At 35.0% G+C, this 22213-nt stretch overlaps 1 protein-coding gene across 1 annotated transcript in view; it reads left to right on the top strand.

Annotated features, from left to right (window-relative positions):
• The window catches only part of LOC577099, a gene marked incomplete at its 3' end in the record, with an annotated part of 33870 nt that overhangs the window by 6932 nt on the left and 4725 nt on the right, over window positions 1-22213 (top strand). The window contains 20 exon segments of the mRNA XM_030983140.1: window positions 765-850; window positions 1713-1832; window positions 3407-3548; window positions 4013-4159; window positions 4906-5028; window positions 5539-5612; window positions 6106-6204; window positions 7278-7407; window positions 12557-12586; window positions 13309-13329; window positions 14158-14253; window positions 14766-14980; window positions 15758-15871; window positions 16329-16470; window positions 16838-16930; window positions 17935-18048; window positions 19295-19371; window positions 19952-20065; window positions 20606-20753; window positions 21567-21674. Of these exon segments, the coding sequence (XP_030839000.1) occupies window positions 765-850; window positions 1713-1832; window positions 3407-3548; window positions 4013-4159; window positions 4906-5028; window positions 5539-5612; window positions 6106-6204; window positions 7278-7407; window positions 12557-12586; window positions 13309-13329; window positions 14158-14253; window positions 14766-14980; window positions 15758-15871; window positions 16329-16470; window positions 16838-16930; window positions 17935-18048; window positions 19295-19371; window positions 19952-20065; window positions 20606-20753; window positions 21567-21674 (2193 nt within the window).

Here is a 22213-nt window from a genome sequence, read left to right as displayed (position 1 = left end):
TCTTTTAGTTGCGCGCTCTACCGTCACTTCGTGAAAACAGGGACGAATTATGGAGAGCCATTTGAAGCCTTAAAACAAAATATATTCCAAAGCAAAAATTCAAGTATTTTAGACTTGTCATAAATTCCTCATCAAGAACATGAAATCTCCCATGATAATAGAAAATATGAATGATTTGAATCAACATTTTATGCCCTTAAAAATAAATATTTTCAAAGATGCTAACGGCTTTCCATAATTGTTCAGTCCAACTTAGAGATAAGTTCAACTTAGGATCTTTGTGAAACACCCCCTGAACCCAATTGCCCTTGATTTGATGTTTAAGAATTTGCGATAGTTTTTTTTTTCTTTAGATTGAAAAGTCGCTTCCCTTAGGATGATTTATTTATTTGTTTTCTTGCTTAGTTCTTTTTAACGATGCCATTAACATTAGCATTTTCACCAACAGAATATTTTTTAGCTTCTCTATTTGTTTTTAACATTGCAAAACAATAAAATTGAATTTGGGTAACCCTATATAATATAGGTCATATTATTTTTTTTAAATAGCGTAATAAGAAGGCACCAGTTTTAATTTTAAAAATCCTAGCCGTAAATAGTAATTGTTTGTAAAAAAAAAAGTGTGTTTATTTCTTATCACGTGAAGAGCTCTCAACCAATCAAAAAACGAATACATTGTTTATGCAGAATATTATACATTAAAGTACATAAAATGATAAAAATGGACGGCAAATTCTTTCAAACCACGCATTTTCATTCTTCAGATCTGTCGCTGTATTGGGCGGGGAAGACGAATTCCGATGACTTTTGGTACGAAGTCGATCTTCTCGCTCATACTGTTATTACAGGGGTAAGTCTGATAATGTTTTTTTTAAATTTGATTGGGGACAAAACCCGGGTAGAGTGGGGGGGGGGGGGGGGGGGGGGGGTACTCACATATTAGGACATATGGGGGTTCGCCGCTCTAATAGGTTGCTTTTTTCTACAACAAAAATCCCTAAACATGGGTACCACTTTTAACAAAAATACCATTAAAAATGGGTCCGTTTTTCAAAATTTCCAAAATACACCCGAAAATTGTGGAAAATGGGTCTTTTTTAAAGAAATTTACCCCTCATAATGGGTATGGGTTTCGAGGCTTGAGCAGCACACTCCGTCCAAACCAAATCTGAGTATCTCCCCCGGGGGACAAAATGATTGAAAATGGCCCATAAGTTACGTGTGATCCCATCGGTTTGCTCTTTAATGTTTTTTTTTTACTTCAGCTTCCTATTATAAAGGTAAGGAACTCTTGTGGGTGGACTTTAAGAATGTAGGCATACTGTTGTCATGTTTAGGGATTTCAAATATCAAATGATGTAGCTTTGATGTACATGCAGTGTTACTTTTTTTTAATGCAAGTTTCAAAATAATTTCATGTAGTTTTCGTTTCAGTAAGTTTAATGCTTAAAGTCATTTTGTTACACAACTGTATATTACCCAACATATTTATTTGCATAGATTAACGTACAAACTATTTGTTCACCATTATTTGTTCGGTTGAAAGACCCGGTATATTTTTGGAATAAAAATAAAGATGAAAAAACGTTAATATGTAAAATATATTTCGATATCGTGAGAGAAAGATCAAACATCGTGATATCACATTCGTTACCAATATATGATAGTACTTTGCCCTTTGACATTTCACCCTTTGACCTTTTTGTATCCAGCTCACGATCCAAGGTAGGATGGCTGATGGCGAAACAGACAAGCGTATTCTAACTTACTCCATCCAATACAGCAGTGATGGTTCTACGTTCGTCGATTATGAGGAAAGCGGTTCTACAACGGTAAGTTAAACTTCTTTACTCTTGCGCCCTTTCCTCTTTCTGTTTTTTCCTTTCTTCTTCTTTTATTCTTTGTTTTGTTCTTATATACTCATATTGTATTGTTATTAGGCAAATCCCACTCAAGCATAATACCCTTCTAGAAAGTACACCGTCTCCCTTGTATTCAATGGTATAGACCAGTTTTGGAAACGCCCCCCCCCCCCCTCCCCTCCTCTCAAAAAATGAAATGGAAGCTCTTATTACCAATCATGATTGTGAAAGAATATGTTTTGACTAATATACGTGATGATACAAATTTTGCCGAGAAACCGCCTACTAATTGATATATTTGGTAAATTATCATATCTATCCCATATACATCTTTCTGTGTACAGTGTTTGTAACTTTATCAATACTTGGCCAAATTTCTTATCATTATGATTGCAGTACACACCAATACTTATATGCTAAATGATCAACCTTTTCTGATCGACTCCACAAAGTTTCTTTTACAATGCAATCGCATGACCAGAACTGGTCTATACCTTTAAAACTGGTGCTTAAATTTATAATGTCATTAAGCGTGCATACATGTATTACTTTGGTTGATATAAAAAAAAAATGAAGAAATTAAATATTAATTTGGAATTAAAAAGGGTATCGACCGGATAGGGCCAATGGCCGGATTTATGAGGGGGTGGGGGGGGGGCGTTCTCGATAGTATCACTTCATGTTATTATCTTAAATAAGTTGTTTTTCTTCATCTGTCTGTAAATAATACGACTTTAAGTTTTAATTATGTGCATGTATATAGGGGACCCTACTGAAAACAAGCTCTCGGGCTTTCGTGTGTTATCCTGTTCAAGCTGACTTAATTTTGATCTGTTATTCTTTTATATTGTTGTATGTTGGAGGCTTGGCGAATAAAATCAATCAATCAATCAATCAACTTTGAGTAGCAACTTGGAATAAAATTGTATAATTTTGAGGTGTGTTCGAAAACATATGTTCGCGGATTTGAGCCTCTGTTCCATAGTTGGCCCTCAGAATTGTAAACCCTATGCAAAATGCTAGAGCCCCCCCCCCCTCCCCAAACCTAACCCTGTCACGTTGAAAGGCAGGTCATAATCAATTAAAAAGAATGAATAAATAGTTTGAATAGTATAGCAGATCGAGTGTGGGAAAGGACGACATCTTTCAATTTGGTTGCCCCCCCCCCCCCCTTTATTGGAAACTCTGAAGAAGAAAAAATGTCAACATGAAAAGAGATTGAATCAAAGTTGCATATTAAGCTCTGCTTAGCATCTGAAATGCTCTAAATTGCACCCAAAAAGGTTTCCAAATTAAAGTGGGCTGCCAGTCTCGTAAATAACTATTAAAAAAATATGTTTTCACAATGCTACGGGATGGCGTTTTTAGCCTCGAAGGGTAGAAATATTTTTCTTATTCACCTGCTGACTCACTTGCATCGCCGTGTGTTTCTCGTAGTCTACTATTATTGTCCAAATAATGTAGTAAGCTGTATATACATGAGCTATATATTTGAAATCGGAAATACTATAACTACAAATATTGCATTTTTTTCATTCGTTCAGGTATTTGATGGAGTTACTGTGGGAGGAACTACGGTGGATGAAACATTTTCAAAGGCGATCATAGCTCGCAAAATAAGGATTATACCAATCACCTATAGCAATAAACCGAGTATGCGACTTGAATTGTACGGCTGCTACCAAGGTAATGAAATATTTAGAAGTAGTAGTATTAGTAGTAATAGTAGTAGTAATAGTAGAAGTAATAGTAGTAGTAATAGTAGTAGAAGTAGTAATAGTAGTAGTAGTAATAGCAGTAGTAGTAGTAGTATTAGTAGTAGTAGACGAAGTACAGTAACATTAGTATTTATAAAAGTAGAGTTATTTTGTATCATGATTATCAATATCAATTGATGTTTCAATTATTTTATCATTTATTCTATTCTTATTTTTATAGTATAGTATTATTGTTGCTATTATTATTATTATAAATTATAATTGTCGTTATTGTTGTTATCATTATCATTATCAATGTTATCATTATCAATATTATTACTATTATTGATATCTCCATCATATTATATGTATTCTGTACTTCATTCAAAACTCCTGAATATTTCTTAAAACTTATATTAGTTCATCAAAATATATTTGTTATCTTACTTCCAGCGAGGACCTGTCTCCAATGGGCTTATTTGGACGCTGATTACCAGGCATTGGAGGGTCTATTCTGGTCCAGCGGATCTAGGGCTCTGCAGTACTACGCCAGCAAGTACAACAATGTATCAGTCTGCTATTACGACCAAGTAAACGACGGTGGGTTAAGTTAATTCATTCCTTTATTTACTTTTGTACTTTCTTACCTCTTTACTAATCTACTCGTGTAGTCATTCATTTATAAGTTAATTTCATTTGGTGATTTATTTGCTTATTTTGATTTATTTTTGTTCATGTATAGGCCTATTTATATTTGCATTCATTACTTTATTTATGTGTTTATTTTTATTTTTTAAATTCATTTTTCGCTTATTATTTATTTGCGTATTTATTTAGTTATTTCTTAATTCATCAATAATATCGTAAATTCGCTTATTCATTAATTCAGAGATATGGCGTAAGAGAGAGTGAAGGAAAGAGAGGGGATGATAGAGAGAGAGAGGGGGGAGGGAGATAGAGGTGAAGAGAGAGAGAGAGAGAGAGAGAGAGAGAGAGAGAGAGAGAGAATCGATGAAATAAAAGCTCACCAGTGTTTTCAAGCATTATCTCATAACAAAAGACACTTTTAAACAGTCATTACAAACGCCGTTCTGATGGTTCATTGGCAGGACCAGGAATACAATACTAAGGTATCTAAGACCGATAAAAGATCGACGATAGACCGACAAAAAAAATGCATCATCTTGAGTTGCTTCCATTGCTCATTATTAGCCATTAAGGGGGGGGGGGTGTCCCGGGGCGCAAATTCACGTCCCGCGGGTGGGGCCGGTCTGGCAGTGTCACTGACTTGTGATAGTGGAAGTTGACAATTTATAGAATGTTTTGGCCGGTTCTTCTTCCCACAGTTTTCTGGGACTGTACTAGCCCGCTGGGAGTTGGCAACGGCTACATCGACGACTCGCAAATGAGCGCCTCCTCAAATCTGGGCAACAGTTACGCCTGGAAAGCGAGATATGATGAGTCGGGAGGTACGTCATTTCATTAAAATATCAAGTAGGCCCTACAACAAGACGATCGCAAAGAATTTCGAGAACAAAAACTAGGGTATTGAAATGCAATTCGATGGATGGAAAGGGCAAGATGGACAAGGCATTAGTGTGATTTTTTTCGAAAATCTTTGCGATCGTTTCATCTAAACTGTACAACTGTTCATTGACCGCAAGTTTATAAACGTTCCGTTCTCTCCGTTTTAACTCCCTTCGATTGTGTTTAAAGTTAAACTCCTTTTTTCACTCCATTTCACTATAAAAGAATACGTTCATTTCTTTGGGGTTTTGCGTTTGTTATCTACACGTGGCTTGTTTAAATGAATGTATAAATAAGAATTTAAAGGGGCAGCAAGGGTTTGTTATTTTGGGGAGGGGGAATTAACCCCCTAACTCACCTTTAGAACTACTGCCTATCAAGTGGTAACCTTATTTTATAACTAAACGAGCGTTCAATTTTTTTTCTCTTTACTTCATCTTTTTCATGACCAGTATGGATGCCGAGTAACAACGCCAATGATGAGTGGCTACAAATAGACTTCACTACAGATACTTTCATATCAGGGGTAAGAATCAAATCACATAAAATAAAATTTTCCTTTCTTTCTGTTTCTCAATGCAATATAATAATAATAGTTCGTTCTTATATAGCGCTTTTCAGGACCACAGTCCCTCTCAAAGCGCTTTACAGATATATATTATTACCCCGGTCATCGGATTCAGGCTCACCCGCACACAATGTATGCACAATCTCCACTCCCTGGGAAGCATTCCAGCTAGGCGTCATGTTCACAAGCGCACACTTGTTAATCTAACCACATTAGCTTTCGCATCCTACCAGGTACCAGGTGACACCTGGGTGGAGAGTGGCAAATAGAGATCAATGCCTTGCTAAAGGACATTAGGACACACTTCTAGTCACATCAACATGACTTTTTAGAGCTTTTGTTAACATGTCGCCAAAATCACGAGTATCATACCGCACTGCATCCGTATATCTAAGTAAAGTGCACAGACCTTAACCGATGTTGTTGTTTTTGCTATTTGTTTCTTTTTCAGTTCAATACGAGAGGAGATTCCAGTTCCAGCCTAGATACATTTCTAGTCACATACAGTACAGACGGTTCCAATTATTCCCCACAAACTGAATTCGAAGAGGTCAGTTAACACGAATAATTCATTGTAACTATTTTATAAAGTATTTTTATGTTTAACAATGTTTAAAGAGAAGGTTGAGTTCTGGGAAGAGGTAAAAAATAATTTGTGAGCGTAACATTGTTATTACGCAAGGGTGGAAGAACATCAGATTAAACATATGTTCCATGAAAAGCATGGCTCTTCAAATGCCTTCATATTCTAAATATGACATAAAATATGTAAAAATCGGGGGGTAGGTTTTTTTCGCCATGTGCTCGTGTAGTCCCATATACATCATTCTGTGTACAGTGCTTGTAACTTTGCCAAGATTTGGCCAAATTTCTTATCATTTTGATGATTCCAGAACCTTGCAATACAAACGAATACTTATATACTAGATGATCAACCTTTTCTGATAGATTCCACACCGTTTCTTTCACAATGCAATCACATGACCAGAACTCAACTTTATCTTTAATACTAGATATATTACTCGTTTGGACTATACAGAAGTTAAGTTATTTTATATTACAATGGTTATTATTTTCTTTATCATTTGTGAATTTATTTCCGTATAAAATGAAGTACAATAATCGAAACAATAGGGACTTTTAGATTTGCACAACAACAACGTGGATTGCTACGATCGACGTCTTTTTAATGCACTGCCTTAAATGGACGTCAAACGTATCAGTCCACGCAAATCTAAAAGTCCCTATTCACAACATGTACACGGCTGGATGGCCCTACTCATGCAGCATCCACCAACATGGTGGCGCTGTTCCACCGAGGGGGCCGGATTGTGCTATTATTATTCTTATCATCATTAGTTATTTATTATTCTTATCATTATCATTATCATTATTATTATTATCATTATTATTATTATTATTATTATTATCATAATTATCATTATTATTATTATTATCATTATTATTACTATTGTTTTTATGACTAATACAATACTACTACTACTACTACTACTACTACTACTACTACTACTACTACTACTAATAATAATAGTAATTATTATCATTATTATTATTGTTTTTATAATAGTTATATTATTGCTACTGCTATTGTCATCCTTTTAGCCTCAAGATATAGACAGGCTGTACCTATACCAGAGCCCTATGACAGCACGCTATCTGAAATTCACCGCAGATAGTTGGACTAATAATATAGCACTCGCCGTGGAAGTCTATGGGTGTGGCGATCATGTTCGTAAGTAGCACCACCCACCCCGTCCCCCCCAACCACCCCATCCCGCCCCTTGCCTCTCCCCTGCCCATTCACCATGTAGTAGCACCGTCCCTTGCTGTAAGCATTGGTGCCTCCGGTTTTATTTTGTCAAAAAATAATTTGATCTTCACTTTAATTACTCCTTAACACACGCATTTTTTAACAGTTTTTTTAAAACATCAGATAGATAAGCTGTTAAACTGTGATTCGTGAACTGAATAGGCCATACAATATATGGAAATAAATAATGCGCCTTGGTTATCCATAGGCCCTTACTGTGGGTGTATCACACCCTTTTAATACTCCAGAGCCGTATTAAACTCTGGACTACTCTGCCGCATATTTTTGGAGCACTAATTGAAATAAACGTTGGAACTTGACTGACATTCGTTTGAAGCAAACTCTGATTTTGTAAGTAAAATTTTGTTGAGTCCCATCTACTCCATTCCATGTGTACTGCTTTCGTTATTGACATTGATTGACATTGATCTTCGCTGTCGCTGCTCTTTTGACTGACATTCGAACCGGTATTGTTGTTGTTCACTGATTCGTTCTTCGCTTCTCTGACATTGATTGACGTTGATCTTCGCTGTCGCTGCTCTCTTGCCTAGTAGGCAAACCTGTATTGTTGTTGTTCAATGATTCGTTCTTTGCTTCTCTTTACACACAATGCCTCCTAAATCGGTCGCTTCAATGCTCAAGGAAATTCTTGCCAGTGATGATTTTCTCAGCTGTATATCGGAAGCTGTTGAAAAAAAACTTGGCCATATGATTGACAAAATCAACAAACAAGAAAATCTTATAAAACAACTTGAATCCGACACAAAGACCAACTCAAAGCTTCTGAGTAAACTCAATGATGATATGACAGATAACCACCAACGTTTGCTGACACGATGCGAAAAGTTGGAGTCAACTATTATGGACCTAGAAAATGAAAGAGATAGAAGAACGCAACATATCACACGTCTGCAAACACAACTGGAAGCTAAAGAAGACAGTCTACAACACCTAACCAATGACATGAATAGCCTACATCAATACTCCAGACGGAATTGCCTTCGCATTTTTGGCCTGAAACCGGAAACACCAAATGAAAGTACCGATGAAATCATCATGGATGTTGCAAAGAAGATTGGAGTAAGCATCAATACAGGAGACATCGACCGAAGCCACCGAGTTGGATCAGCGCCGACAAACAAGAAAAAAGGCCGCGCAGTCATTGTCAAATTTTGTTCCTACAAAAAACGGGAGCTCTTCATAAGAAGCAGAAAAAAGTTGAAAGGAACAGGACAGTCAATCCACGAGGATTTAACACCAAGGAACAGTGGTCTTCTGCATGAAGCGCAGAAGATTGATATAGTGACATCGGCATGGTCAATGGATGGCCGGATCTTCGTAGCTGTGACTGGCGAGAACGGAAAATCAAGGAAGCACCTCATTAGAAGTGCTGACGATCTAAGAAAGCTGGACAAGAAATGAACATTGAAAACAGACACTGAAATCTAAAATGGCTCCTCTAGCGGATTTTTTTATCTTCTCCACCGATTATTAACAGGTACTTTTAGGTATTTATACTATTGTATTCATTGTTACATATATATATATTTGTTTGTTTGTAGTATTGTGTAGTTATGTCTTGCCAAAGTCTTGTTGCAAAATGTCTTGAACATACTGATTTAGATACCTTACATGAATATTTATCACCGGCAGATCATGATGGTATCAGTAAGCCACCAATAACTTATCTTACACCCGAGGAATTTAGCACATCTATTTTTAATATAAAAAAAACTAAATCTTTCAATCATAACCTATCCTTGCTTCATGTAAACATTAGAAGTTTAAGTTGTAACTATGATGCAATGTCCTTATTTTTGAACTCGTTGAATATGCAAATGTCAGTGATTGGTATTACGGAAACATGGCTAACAGAAACATCACCTCAAGCTTTGTATAACTTAGATAATTATGAGTTTGTTAATAATAATCGTTGCAATAGAAGAGGAGGTGGCACTGGAATTTTTATACGATCTAATATTTCTTTTAAGCGACGTCATGACTTAGATGTAAATACTTCTTATATAGAAAATACTTTTATTGAAATAGATAGTCACAGACTTTTAATTGGTGTTATTTACAGGCCCCCAGACCAAGCAGTTGACCAGTTTTATGATTCTCTCTCAAATATTTTTGATATTGTAAATAAAGAAAACAAAACCTTGTATTTAATTGGAGATTTTAATATAGATCTTCTTAAGGTGGGTAAATTGCAATCTGTTAATGATTTTCTAGAGATTTTAATGTTGTATTCCATGTTCCCTCTTGTGAAATATCCGACTCGTGTAAACGAACACTCCATATCCCTAATTGATAACATTATCACAAATGATACTTGCCAAACCCACGTAGGTATTATTTTATCTGAATTAAGCGACCACTTTCCTGTTTACTGTTTGTGCGAAAATGTAGTAAATACTTTAGATAAAATAATTTATGAAAGAAGAGAAATACATGATAATAATATTAGTAGATTTGCTTATTTGTTGGAATTACAACGATGGAATCTCAGTGAAAATAATACTGATAAGAGTTATGATGATTTCTTTAGACAATTCATGGATGCATATAACGTTTGTTTTCCTATTGAATGTATATCTTATAAAAAAAAAGCGTATGGACAAACCTTGGTTTACAAGCGATATTCGGAAATTGAGTACAAAGAAAAACAGATATTATAAGCTATATTTGAAAAATCCCACTGTATATAGAAAGAATGTTTATAAAAAATGTCGTAATAAAGTAACGAATATGATAAAAAGTACGAAAAGAGCGTATTATGGAAACAAATTTCGGAGTAATAAAGGGAATATGAAAAAAACATGGAGCGTTATCAATCAGGCTCTTGGTAAGCAGAATAAAAAATCTGTTATTAAATGTATTCAATGTAATGAAAAAAATATTACAACTGATATGGAAATTTCTAATATATTGAATGAACATTTTGTAAACATCGGTCATAACTTGAACCTTTCTTTTTCTTCGTGCAATAATGATTTTAAAAATTATGTAATTCAAAATGATCAAACTGCATTTTTTAAACCTATTACTAGTAAAGAAATTATAGATATTGTAGACAAACTTAAGCCTAACTCTAGTACAGGTTATGATGAAATAGATATTAAAGTAGTAAAACCGATTATACATAAGATAAGTGAACATCTCAGTGAAATATTCAACCAATGCCTTAAATGTGGAGAATTTCCTACATCGTTAAAAATAGCTCGTGTAACACCCATTTTTAAAAGTGGTCCACCAGAAGTGATGTCTAATTATCGCCCAATTTCTGTTTTACCTGTTTTTTCCAAAATTTTTGAAAGGTGTATTTATACCAGACTTTTACATTTTATTACAAAGTGCAATATTATAAATAATAACCAATATGGATTTAGAGCAGGACACTCAACATCTTCAGCTTTGATAGATTTTGTTCATAAAGTGGGAAGTGCAATAGATAATGAAGAAACAACAATTGGCTTATTTCTTGATCTCACTAAAGCGTTTGACACGCTTGACCATAGTATTTTGTTGGAGAAATTGTATATGTATGGAATTAGGGGTATAACATTAACAATATTCAAAAGTTATTTATCAAATCGAAAACAATTTGTTGTATTAAATAAAAACAAATCACAGTTACAGCCAATTAGATGTGGAGTGCCACAAGGTTCCATTCTTGGACCCCTTTTATTTATTTTGTATATAAATGATATTGTCAATGCTTCAAAAATTTTAAAATGTATTCTGTTTGCAGATGACACCAGTATTTTCCTTTCACACAAAAACAAACATACTCTTGAAACTACATTTAATATTGAGATTGGATTAATTGTTCAATGGTTTTATGCTAATAAACTTTCCATTAATGAAAAGAAAACCAATTTTATGATTTTTACCAAAAAGAAACTAAATAAAGACTCAATAACAATCAAACTAGGTAATGTAAACATTCAGAGACTTTCTTCAGCAAAGTTTTTGGGTGTTATTATTGATGATAAGTTCTCCTGGTCTAATCATATTGGTGTCATCTGCAACAAATTATCTAAAAGTATTGGTGTCATGTACAGATTGAAATCTCTCCCTAAAATTATACTCAAAATGATATACTATGCAATTGTGTACCCTTACTTACATTATGCTATTATTGTATGGGGCAATGCTGCTTTAATTTATCAAGATAGACTGTTTAAATTACAAAAACGTGCAATAAGAATTATTAATCATTCTTCTTTTCTTGCCCATACCAATCCAATATTTTACTCATTAAACATGTTGCAATATAGGGATGTATATTTATTACAAGTAGGTGTTTTTATGTATTTATGTCACCACAATCTTATTCCTGATTCTATTTCCAAATTGTTTATTTTAAACTGTACTATTCATAGTTATAATACTAGAAATGCTAAACAATTTCACTTGCCATTGACTCGTACAGTACTAAACCAAAAAATTATTATTTTCCAAGGACCCTTTTTATGGAACACTCTTCCCCATTATATTCATAATTCTGTTAGTGTAAATGTTTTTAAACGTAGGTATAAGAAATTTCTTTTAGATAAACTGCAATAATCATTTAAATTCAAGACATATTTTATTTGATGTTGTATGTATGTTTGTTGTCTTGATTTGTGTATAGTATAATGTTTAGTAACAGATATATTTCATTTGTTTTTATTATAAAAAAAGGGTCAACCTTTATATAAGGATTATTTTTTTCCTTTCAGGTTGCAACCTATTCAGTTTATTTGTTGTCCAAATGTCAAATATGTTCTTAATGTGTATTTTATGTTATATAGCTGGTTGTTATTTGAAATGTTGTCTTTTTAACTGAATGAAATAAAATTGAATTGAATTGAATATGTTCATATATATAATGCTGTTGTTCATCTCACGGAATTAATTTGATTATTCTTCGTATTTTATTTCCTCCTGCTCCTCCTTCTTCCTCTTCTTACAATTTGAATTATTGTCATTGGAACACAGAATATGATTGCACTACCGTCGTTACTATCATATACAAGAAGGCAGACAGGTTATGTTTTCCACTTTTCCCTTCTCGTTTTTATAGCCACTGCTTTTCCGACGGTAGACTCAGTAGGTGAGTAAACTCATTACAGTGCACATTCTCCACTTCCTGTGGAATATTCCGGCTGGTCGCCTGTACACTGCCGTACATCCTAGCGTGTACCTATGTAATATTTGGGTAGAGAAAAGCAATGTCTATATTCAAATGTATTACTCCATGACATAAATGCCGTGGCGGAGCTCGAACCCACGATCATCTGGTCCAGTGATAAAACCACTCGACTACGACAACTCTATTATAACATTAATAACGTACAATGACGTACATCGCATATAGAAACGTTTTAGTTTAGAATATAGTTTTGAGCTACAGAATTTTAAAAAAGAAAGGGAGAGATAAGAGTGAGAGAGAAGGAAGAGTGATAGAGGAAGAGGAGTTCAAAGAGAGAGAGAGAGGGAGGGAGGGAGAGAGAGAGAGATTAACAGAAGAAAAATAAATTCACCCAATTGAAAAGAAGATACGTGTTATGTAGATCAAAACTACCGGACCGGGTTTCAGTCATTCAATCACTTCCTTTATCAGTTTTACATGATTTTTTCTTCAAATTTGGATATTGAGAATACCTACCACGGTGGACCACTTAATCTGCCTAAAGAAGATATATTTTGATACGTGTATATGTAGATACTTGCTGCTACAAGATCAATAATAATAAGAACATCACAATTAAGTTTGAGGTGATTTTTTCAGAAATTTGACATATTTCTCATTCCTTTATTTTTTTCTCATTGCAGCTACCACGTTTTCTCCGTCATGTAAGTATCGGCAAACCACACAATTAAGGGTACTGTCACGAAGGAATTAATAACCTCTCCAAGTAACCTTTAAGTTCTACCATTCACTCAACCATTAACTTACTCCTAACGTTAACCCCAATACTACAACTCAACCAATGTGATTACCCGCTCGCATCTCGCATCAGATGTAGGATTCTGAAAACAAAAACTGTTGAAACAAACTAGAACGTATTGGCAATTATCATGTAGATGTTGAGTTGAATTGAATTGATTTATTTCCATATTTCCATAATAAAATAACAAAACATTATACAAAATATACATAGTAATTATTCAACACATTTATGACATAATAAACAGAGGAGGATAAAATCAACAAGAACAAAAGCTGATTAATGTCCATGTTGGCGATTATAAAAAGTGATAAACTTATAACATAATCCCATGTTTATAGTAATAAACGTATGATTTATATTGGAAAATTACAAAACGAAAGTTAATAAATTATGATAATATTTCAGTCAAGGTAAATTAATTACCGGAGATATTACATATTATTAAGGATGTACTTTTTAAGTTTGGATTTGAACAATTCAAGAATTGAGAATGTTTAATATTTTTCGGTAAATTATTCCAGAATAAATATTATGGTACAAACATGTACTAAATATTAACCCCCCACTGCACTACTTACAGCTAATTGCGCCCTCTATACAGCCAACAATGCCTAAGCGCCCCCATGGTGCCCTTTTTCTTATGTTAATTGAGAGCTGATTTGATGAGATAACCACCTGCCAGTGTAAGGAACATTTCACCACCCATGCACCCCATTCTCTCTACCCTTAGACGGAGACTGTGATGGTCGGGAAGGGTATTTCTACATCGACGAGGATGGCGATGGAAACTCTGACTACACGTACTGCACTCGCATCACCGAGCAACGTAAGTTCATCTCGATTTTCAATAAAGTTAATACATTTTCATATCATTTCAAGTGATTTCAATGAAATTTCAGTCGATTTCTATTCAATTCTATTCCAAATATATTCAGTTAAATAGCATTCAATTTCATCTTTTCATTTCCATTCACTTCTTTTCAATTAATTGTTATTCATTTAAACAATTTTCATTGCACTTTTATTCCATATTAATTTGTTTCAATGTATTTTCGTTCAATTTCCACTTGGGTTTATTAATTTCCATTTCAATTCATCTCAAATAAATTTCGATGCAATTTCAATTCAATTTAAATTAATTCAATGCAAAGACCAAATGAAATATCTTGTATCTTGTATCTTGTTGTATGACCAGCCAACGGCTAAATCATATCTATTCATCCATATCCAAGTCTACATCTTCTATAGATTCATCTGTCTCTTTCTTCTCCACCAATGTCCCTCCCTTTACCCCCTCCCTTTACCCCCTCACTCGTTACGCCCTATCCCATCCTGCAGTCTACGACACCTGTACTAACGCGCTGGGAATGGAAGACTATACCATCACCAAATCACAGATCACCACATCGGGCGATTCTGCCGCCCGCTTCGGCGGGGATAAAGGCCGATTGAACGTGGAGTCCGGTGGTAACGGTTGGAAGCCAGCGACTAAGGATGCCAACCAGTGGCTTATGGTCGATCTCGGCGACGACAGCATCCCGCTGGTCACTGGGGTAAGTCGTCGTCGTCGCCGTCGTCATCGTTGATATCAAAAACGTGGAATGAAAAAATGATAATTTAAGTTGAAGGATATCGATGAGTTAGAATGAAAAAGAGAGAAAGGGAGAGAGAAGAAAGAATGATGAAGGAATAAGGAATAGGAAGTGAAAGAGAGAGAGAGAGAATTAAAGAGAGATACATAGAGGGGAAGAGAGAGAGAGAGAGAGAGAGAAGGGGGAGGGGTGAAGAGGAAGAGAGTACAAGGCAAGGATATCATCCCGCTGGTCACTTGGCTAAGTTATCGTCGTAGTCGTAGTTGATATCGTGTACATGGAAAGAAAAGAAAAGTCATCGAAGTTAAAGGATATCAATGAGACAGAGGAAGAAAGAATACAGAAGGGAGCGACATGAGAAACAGATGGAGAGAAAAGAGAAAGAGAGAAAGAGGGAAAACAAGAGTTGGATAGAAAGGCGAAGGGGAAACAAGGAAATAAAGTGGTGAAGGATAAACATACATAATCGAAAGAAGCAATTTAATCACAATCATTTTACAATGATTAAAGACCATGATTTTACCATAATTTTACTCTGATTATGCCATAATTTTACTATGATTATACCATAACTTCACTACGATTATACCATAATCTTACTATGATTATACCATAATTTTACCACGATTATACCATAATTTTACTATGATTGTACATGTACCGCAATTAAACCATGCTTATACTATGATTTCGTTTTCTCCCTCAAATATATTTATTTATTTATTTACTATGATTTAGGTTGGTACGCAGAGCAGGGGGAACGATTACGCACAATATGTGACGTCACTGAAGATAAGCCATAGCGTGGACGGAAGCACCTTTACTACCATACAAGGAGATAGCGGTGACAAGGTATGTCGCAGAATAATGACAATTTTCTACAAATTCGAAAATTTTCATAATTTCTCAGTACAAAAATGAATGATAATAACGACGGTCATTATGATGGTGATGATACAGCTGTTGTTGTTGATGACAATTATTATACAGTTAGCAACAAAATTATTTATACCCTAAAATGTTGTAATTTGCAAGTATGTGAACAAATTAACTTGTCATGACTTATGTTTCTTGAGAATGTGTCATATCAAAGCTTACAATCTAAAAGTATTCAACAAAGGCCTTAATTCAGCCGGTCCGCCTTTCATTCTTCAATTACAAAAAGCACAAAAACATCAAATTAACGAGAGGTATAAATAATTTCGCTTCTATCATTATATTTAAATGATAATGATAATAATCATGGTAACAATGGTACTAATGATATATATTTTGTTTTGTATCATGCTTTAAAAAAAAAATCGTCCAGGTCTTTAATGGCAATACCGGTTATGGCACTGTGAAGTACATCTACTTTGAGACCGCCCTCCACGTCCGCTTTGTTCGTTTTGAGCCACTGACATATAATGACGATTTGTCCATGCGTGTGGAAGTCTACGGATGCCGTAACAGTATGTACATCCACCTCTCTGTCTGTCTCTCTCTCTGTCTCTCTGTCTCTCTCTCTCTCCCTCACCGACCCTCTCTCTCTCTCTCTCTCTCTGCCTGTCTGTCTGTCTCTCTCTTTAAGTATCCATCGTGTTGAAATAAATCATACGGGTTTTCCCCAAAGTATGATGTCTAAATACTACAACTCTCTTTTTCATTTGATCTTTGAGCAAGACATTCCATTTGAAACGACCATTACCTTATTTGATTTATTATCAAAAGATGCCCGATCATTTTTTAAAAATATTATTCTTTGTCTATAAGTGTTTTCTTTTTGCTCTTATTCACTCCTCAACTCTTTTGCCTCCTCCGCACTTCCGCTCCCTCCAGGCATTGTGGCATCAGAAAACCTTCTGGATGACGGAAACAGTACGTATGGCTGGTATTACACTTCCGGTTCAACTTTGGACTTCAAAACAACAGGTTAGCTCGACATCTTTTTTTTTTTTTTTTTTATAATTCTAGGACAGACTATCTCCTTGAATATCACTCGGACAGTCACACCAACCCTCCCCCCACCCCTGAAACCTCGTTGAAATGTTCTATACATTTTAAGGCACTTTTTAAGGGAGTAGTTGGGGTAGGGGAACCTAACATAAACCGTCTAGAAACGAATGGAAAATGGCTGTTTATGGAGAACATAACAACTTGTGTATAATGTCAGCTTTCGGAATCATTAAAACCATACGAAATCGACTCAGCCTTGCTGAACGTCACATACAGTGTACACAAAATTGTATAACGAACTAAAAGAAAATTGTAGCGTGAAAGTTTGGCCCTAGAACTCAGGTTGCTTCTTGTCGTAGGCTATATCGAATAGGAAGATATTTTTGTTCAGATCAATCCTCTCAGGGGACGTTTTTGTATAATATTCTTCCTTAGAAGTGTCGTAGTCGAGTGGTTTAAGCACTTGACTTAAAATTCAAAAGTCGTGGTTCGAACCCCGACACGACACTAATGTCCTTGGGCAACGCATTCATCTTCATTTGCCACACTCGACCCAGGTGAGGTAAATGGGTACCTGACAGGAATTAATTTCTTGAAATGCTTGAGCGCTGTAATGGCAGCTAGGCTAAAGCCGGGTAATAATATATGCGCATCGGAATAGAATTTGTAGATAGACGGTGCTATAGAAATGCCTATTATTATTATTATCATCATCATTATAAAAAGAATTAAAAAAATCCCGTCTCTTCAGAACTAAATCTTTTTGGAAACGTGGAGCAATATTCCACCTTCCATCATGGAAAAAACCTGTCTCACCACTTTTAAAACATCTTTTAAAACACACTTCTTCCCTTAGTAATATAATTTTTTGCTTCATTTCGAATCTTAGGGTTTGGTACTTCTTGTTTTTTGCGCTCCCAAATAGTCGATGTATTTTATTATTGTTGTTCTCTTTAAATCTCTGTTTTTTCTCGTTTTAGTTGACGGTTCCTATGTGGCCCCTGCGGACCTGGATTCACTCAGCGGTCTAACTATGAGTGCATCAAGTGAGAAGAATGGAAACGAAGCTACAGAGGGCGTTCTAGATAATACAGGTAATGGGCTATTCTTTGAAACGTGTTCCGCACAGCAAATGACTTTTATCCAAACTGTTGAATAATATTTTCAGTAACTCTTTTCATGGAACGATTGTTACAATATGGCTATTCTCGATAGATTTGATTTGATTTGATTCATTTGTTTCTGCATCTTTTTTTCTTTCTTTTTTATCATAAATTTTCATGAACATAATATGGTTTGATACAATATTTCAAGTGTATATAATTTTATACAGATAGTATGCGAAATTTAGCTGTATTGAATGCATAATTAACATACATTATATGCAGGAGGGCTACAGAATAAACAAAGTAGCTTGACGTGCCCGCAGCCCTCAACTTAGATACAACAATAAAAAATAAAAAATAAAAAAGCAGGAGAGTGACTTGCAGAGAAGAAAGGAAAGGGGAAAGAAGGAGCGTTGGTTTTCTGTTGAATACAATAAAATAATCTAATACATCTGCTGATTGAAAACAGGATCATTCATGGATGGATAAACGATGCTAGGTCATGGACGATAACGTTTATGTCTTCTCGGGAACTTCATTGATCAATCTCTTTGATTATTTAGATTCATCAATAACGTTCTGAGGAGATTTCAAAACTTACCTGCCAAGATTGAATAAATATCGTTCTAATCATTTCCTGAAAATAGGTAAAGGACAATATTCCAACTATATGGACAACAGTGTTTGTATTTTTTACGAAAAATAATGAAAATTTTCTTTATATGGCCATGTTTATGCTTCCTCTGGTGTTATAACCAATTTTCAACGGTCACATCAAACGATTTGTGGATGGAAAATAAAAATGAATTAAAGCCACATTTCATATGGGAGAAATTGCACGGAACCTCCCAAATTTTGTTTGCCCTTATTTTTTTTAAAGCTTAAAAACAATTAATATTTACCGCATTTGCTCTGACTTTTAAGGTAATGTAATATTCTTAATTATCAGTGTCTTCATTCATTAGCTCTCGAGTATCGTAATGAGTACCTGATGAAGAAAATACCTTTCCGTATTCTTGGATCACATTAAAAAATAACCCATTGAACAAATAAACAACAACAAAAGAACTCCTAAAAGGAATATCTACATGATAAAAGGGAAACATTACATGGATTATACATAAAAGTGTTCATACACTAATAGAAGATGGTGCACATTTCATAATGGACAATTACATTACTGTTGTCCATCACGTGGTTTTAATTTCTTGTTTGTTGTTTCTATTCTATTCAGGATGTTGGGTGCCCAGTACGAGTAATGCTGATGAATGGCTGCAGTTCGACTTCGCTGTTGGGACAGTTATCACGCGGGTGAGATTTTTAAAGCCATATCGGAACGATAGAAACACGGTCTCTGCTTTACCTCTGATAAAATTATGAAAATCCAAATTGTTAAAGATCATCAAATTGTTATGCTTATCTAATCAACACTCAGACAAAATCAGTACAAGTTAGATTTTGTTTTAAATCATCACTTCATATATTAAAATAGAAGCCACTGAAAGCCAACATATTTTTCGAGCGTTGTCTTCAAGTCTAAGGCTATTGATACTGATGGTAATCGCCGTATCACGGCAGATTGGTGCAATTTTCGCAAGTCAAATGCATATAAAAAGCACCAACTTGCATAAAACATAGTCAATAAAGTATAGATTGACATCAAAATCGGCTTGTAATATTCTAACCATTTCTTTTCAAAATAAATGTAGTTGATCTTCAAGATAGCAGTTGGATACATTATTTGTATTGTTCAATTTGGGACTTAGTAACATTAAACAAAAAATAGAAAGACATATTGAATTCAGAAGTTAAGTTGTGATTATGGTGAGGTATGAAAGTTGTGAAATTCATCTAGTAAAACAAACCACCCCCTTAACAATTTTCTTCTCAGATTGAGATGCAGGGACATCATGGCAGTGTTAATAAGTATGTGGAGAGTTATAACATCTTATACGCTGCGACCGACGAATCCTTCACAACCTTCCAACACGGAGGATCAGATTACGTAAGTAAAATTTCATTATTTACAATGATGAATTTCTTTTTCTTCAAAAACAAATATTCTGTTTTATCAAAGCCGTGAGTGTTAATGTTATATCTATAAAATAAGCCTACAAGGAAAGAGAGCTTTCTAAAATAAAAATCAATTCGTAATACGGAAAATCGGCCTAGATCAATGTATGCATGGTGTTAAAAAAACACACTAAATAATTGGGTTTTTTTCATAAAATATTGCTCCTGCACTCTTGTATCCTTTAGGTACTAGATCAAAAGTCAGATTTATTTCAACAAGGGGGCAATCGAAATCAGACTGTATATCCGGCCGAAAACAGAAAAAAAATCCTTTTCGAATACGTTTCGAATTCCCTATTTACAACTGTCATTGACAGTTTTCTATACCAATTTGTCTTTATTTATGCGTTAACCAACATTGTTATTGTTCATAAAAAGTATAGCTGGGACAATTAGAGTTTAAATTGTACTTAATTGGAGGTGAATAATCATTGTGGTCTTTCTTTATCATGTGTTTTCTTCTTCTCTCCAGCTATTCGCAGGCAACGACGGGTCAGGCGTCGATGTTATAGCATCGGAGACGTTTAATCCTCCAATCGTTGCACGCTATGTCAGAATATCACCTCAGTCATGGGGCAATAGTATTGGCTTGAGAGTTGCCCTCTATGGTGTACAGCATAGTAAGTAGCACTAGTAATCGTCACTAGCCATTATTTTTTTCATCGTTGTTGTCGTTGTGTTAAACATTAATGACGTCATCATCGACGTCACAATGACTATCTTCATCTTTAGCGCCATTGGAGTATTTACGATCAAATCCCCATTACCATCACGGTCAATATGATTGTATTTTTCCCATTAACATCCTGAATACGGTCATATTATTTATAATCGTCATCATAATAATCATTTTTGATGATATGTTTGGGCATCCTCATGTTCTGACGCCCCTTGTTATGCCACCTATATTTTTGGCAAATCTTCGTTACAATAACCGATAAATACTTGGATTTATAAAGCCCTTTCTACAAGGATATAAATTAAGTGCTGATTATTGTCACCAGCCCGGCTATAAGATTATGACATACAGTAACAAAAACGCTAAAATGCATTCATGCAATGTCTCGTTTATTTCACCTGTGACGAGAGTGGCATATTTTGTTTGGTGTCTTGCAAAAAGAAGTCTTTACAAGGTGAAAGGGATTCGATCCCCTTACCCTGCGGTCCAAGGTTATGTAGTTTGTCCTTCAGACCACACTAGCCCTCTTCTTCAAAAGGCCAAAATGTGTAAGAAATTACTATATCAATACTAATAATTGTGTTGTTTAAAAAAATATATATATTTAACAAACAAAAAAAAAAATTAAAAAAAAGAAAATCGTATTTTTTCGTGCGTTCGTGCGTGTGTTTGTGTGTATGTGTGTGTGTGGTGGTGGGCATGTGCACGTGTAAACAATAAATCTTTATGACGTTCCTTCTTTCCTCTTATTCAGGTGCAACGTGCAGCGAATGGGAAGCAGACACATACAACGCAAGTCCTGGAGCCGGCTATTACCTCTACCCAGGCATTACTGATCCTGTTTATTGTCCGACTGATAACTGTAAGTTAAAAGGCCTATCCTTTCGTTTTTGTTATTTCACTTAATATTTTGAGGCAAGTTATGGAAAAATAAAGCAAGAGAAATTGAAGACATTCTTTCTGCGCTTCAGTCGGAAGAAAGATGCAGACATGCATTCCGTTGCGAGCCGTATTTTTGTAAGTGTTCCTCGTGTAGCCCAATATAATAATTGCAGGATATTACCTCGTGGAATTTATCCCCGAGATGACAATCTTCTTCAGAATGTAGTGCGATACAGTCATGCTTCGGCGACAATTGATCCACGGTCAATATCTTACACTCAACGAATTTCTAAATTTAACCCTAGATCAAAAACTAAACCTAACCCTAACCCCATGAACCTAATATAAAATTGTCACAGAAGTTTAATAGTAGAGCACCACCACCTTGCGCAAAGTAGCCAATCGGAAAAATAACCCCGGCGGATATATCCACCACATGACAAATACCACATGACCAAGTTCCTGGTTCATGCTCTAGCCCATTAACAATTTGAAATGCCCATGTGATAATACAAGTTG

Source organism: Strongylocentrotus purpuratus, unplaced genomic scaffold, assembly GCF_000002235.5.
Source record: "Strongylocentrotus purpuratus isolate Spur 01 unplaced genomic scaffold, Spur_5.0 spur5_scaffold_13, whole genome shotgun sequence".
Lineage (NCBI taxonomy): Eukaryota > Metazoa > Echinodermata > Echinoidea > Camarodonta > Strongylocentrotidae > Strongylocentrotus > Strongylocentrotus purpuratus.
Note: the sequence above shows the minus strand (reverse complement) of the source record. Positions and strands in the feature narration are given on the sequence as shown.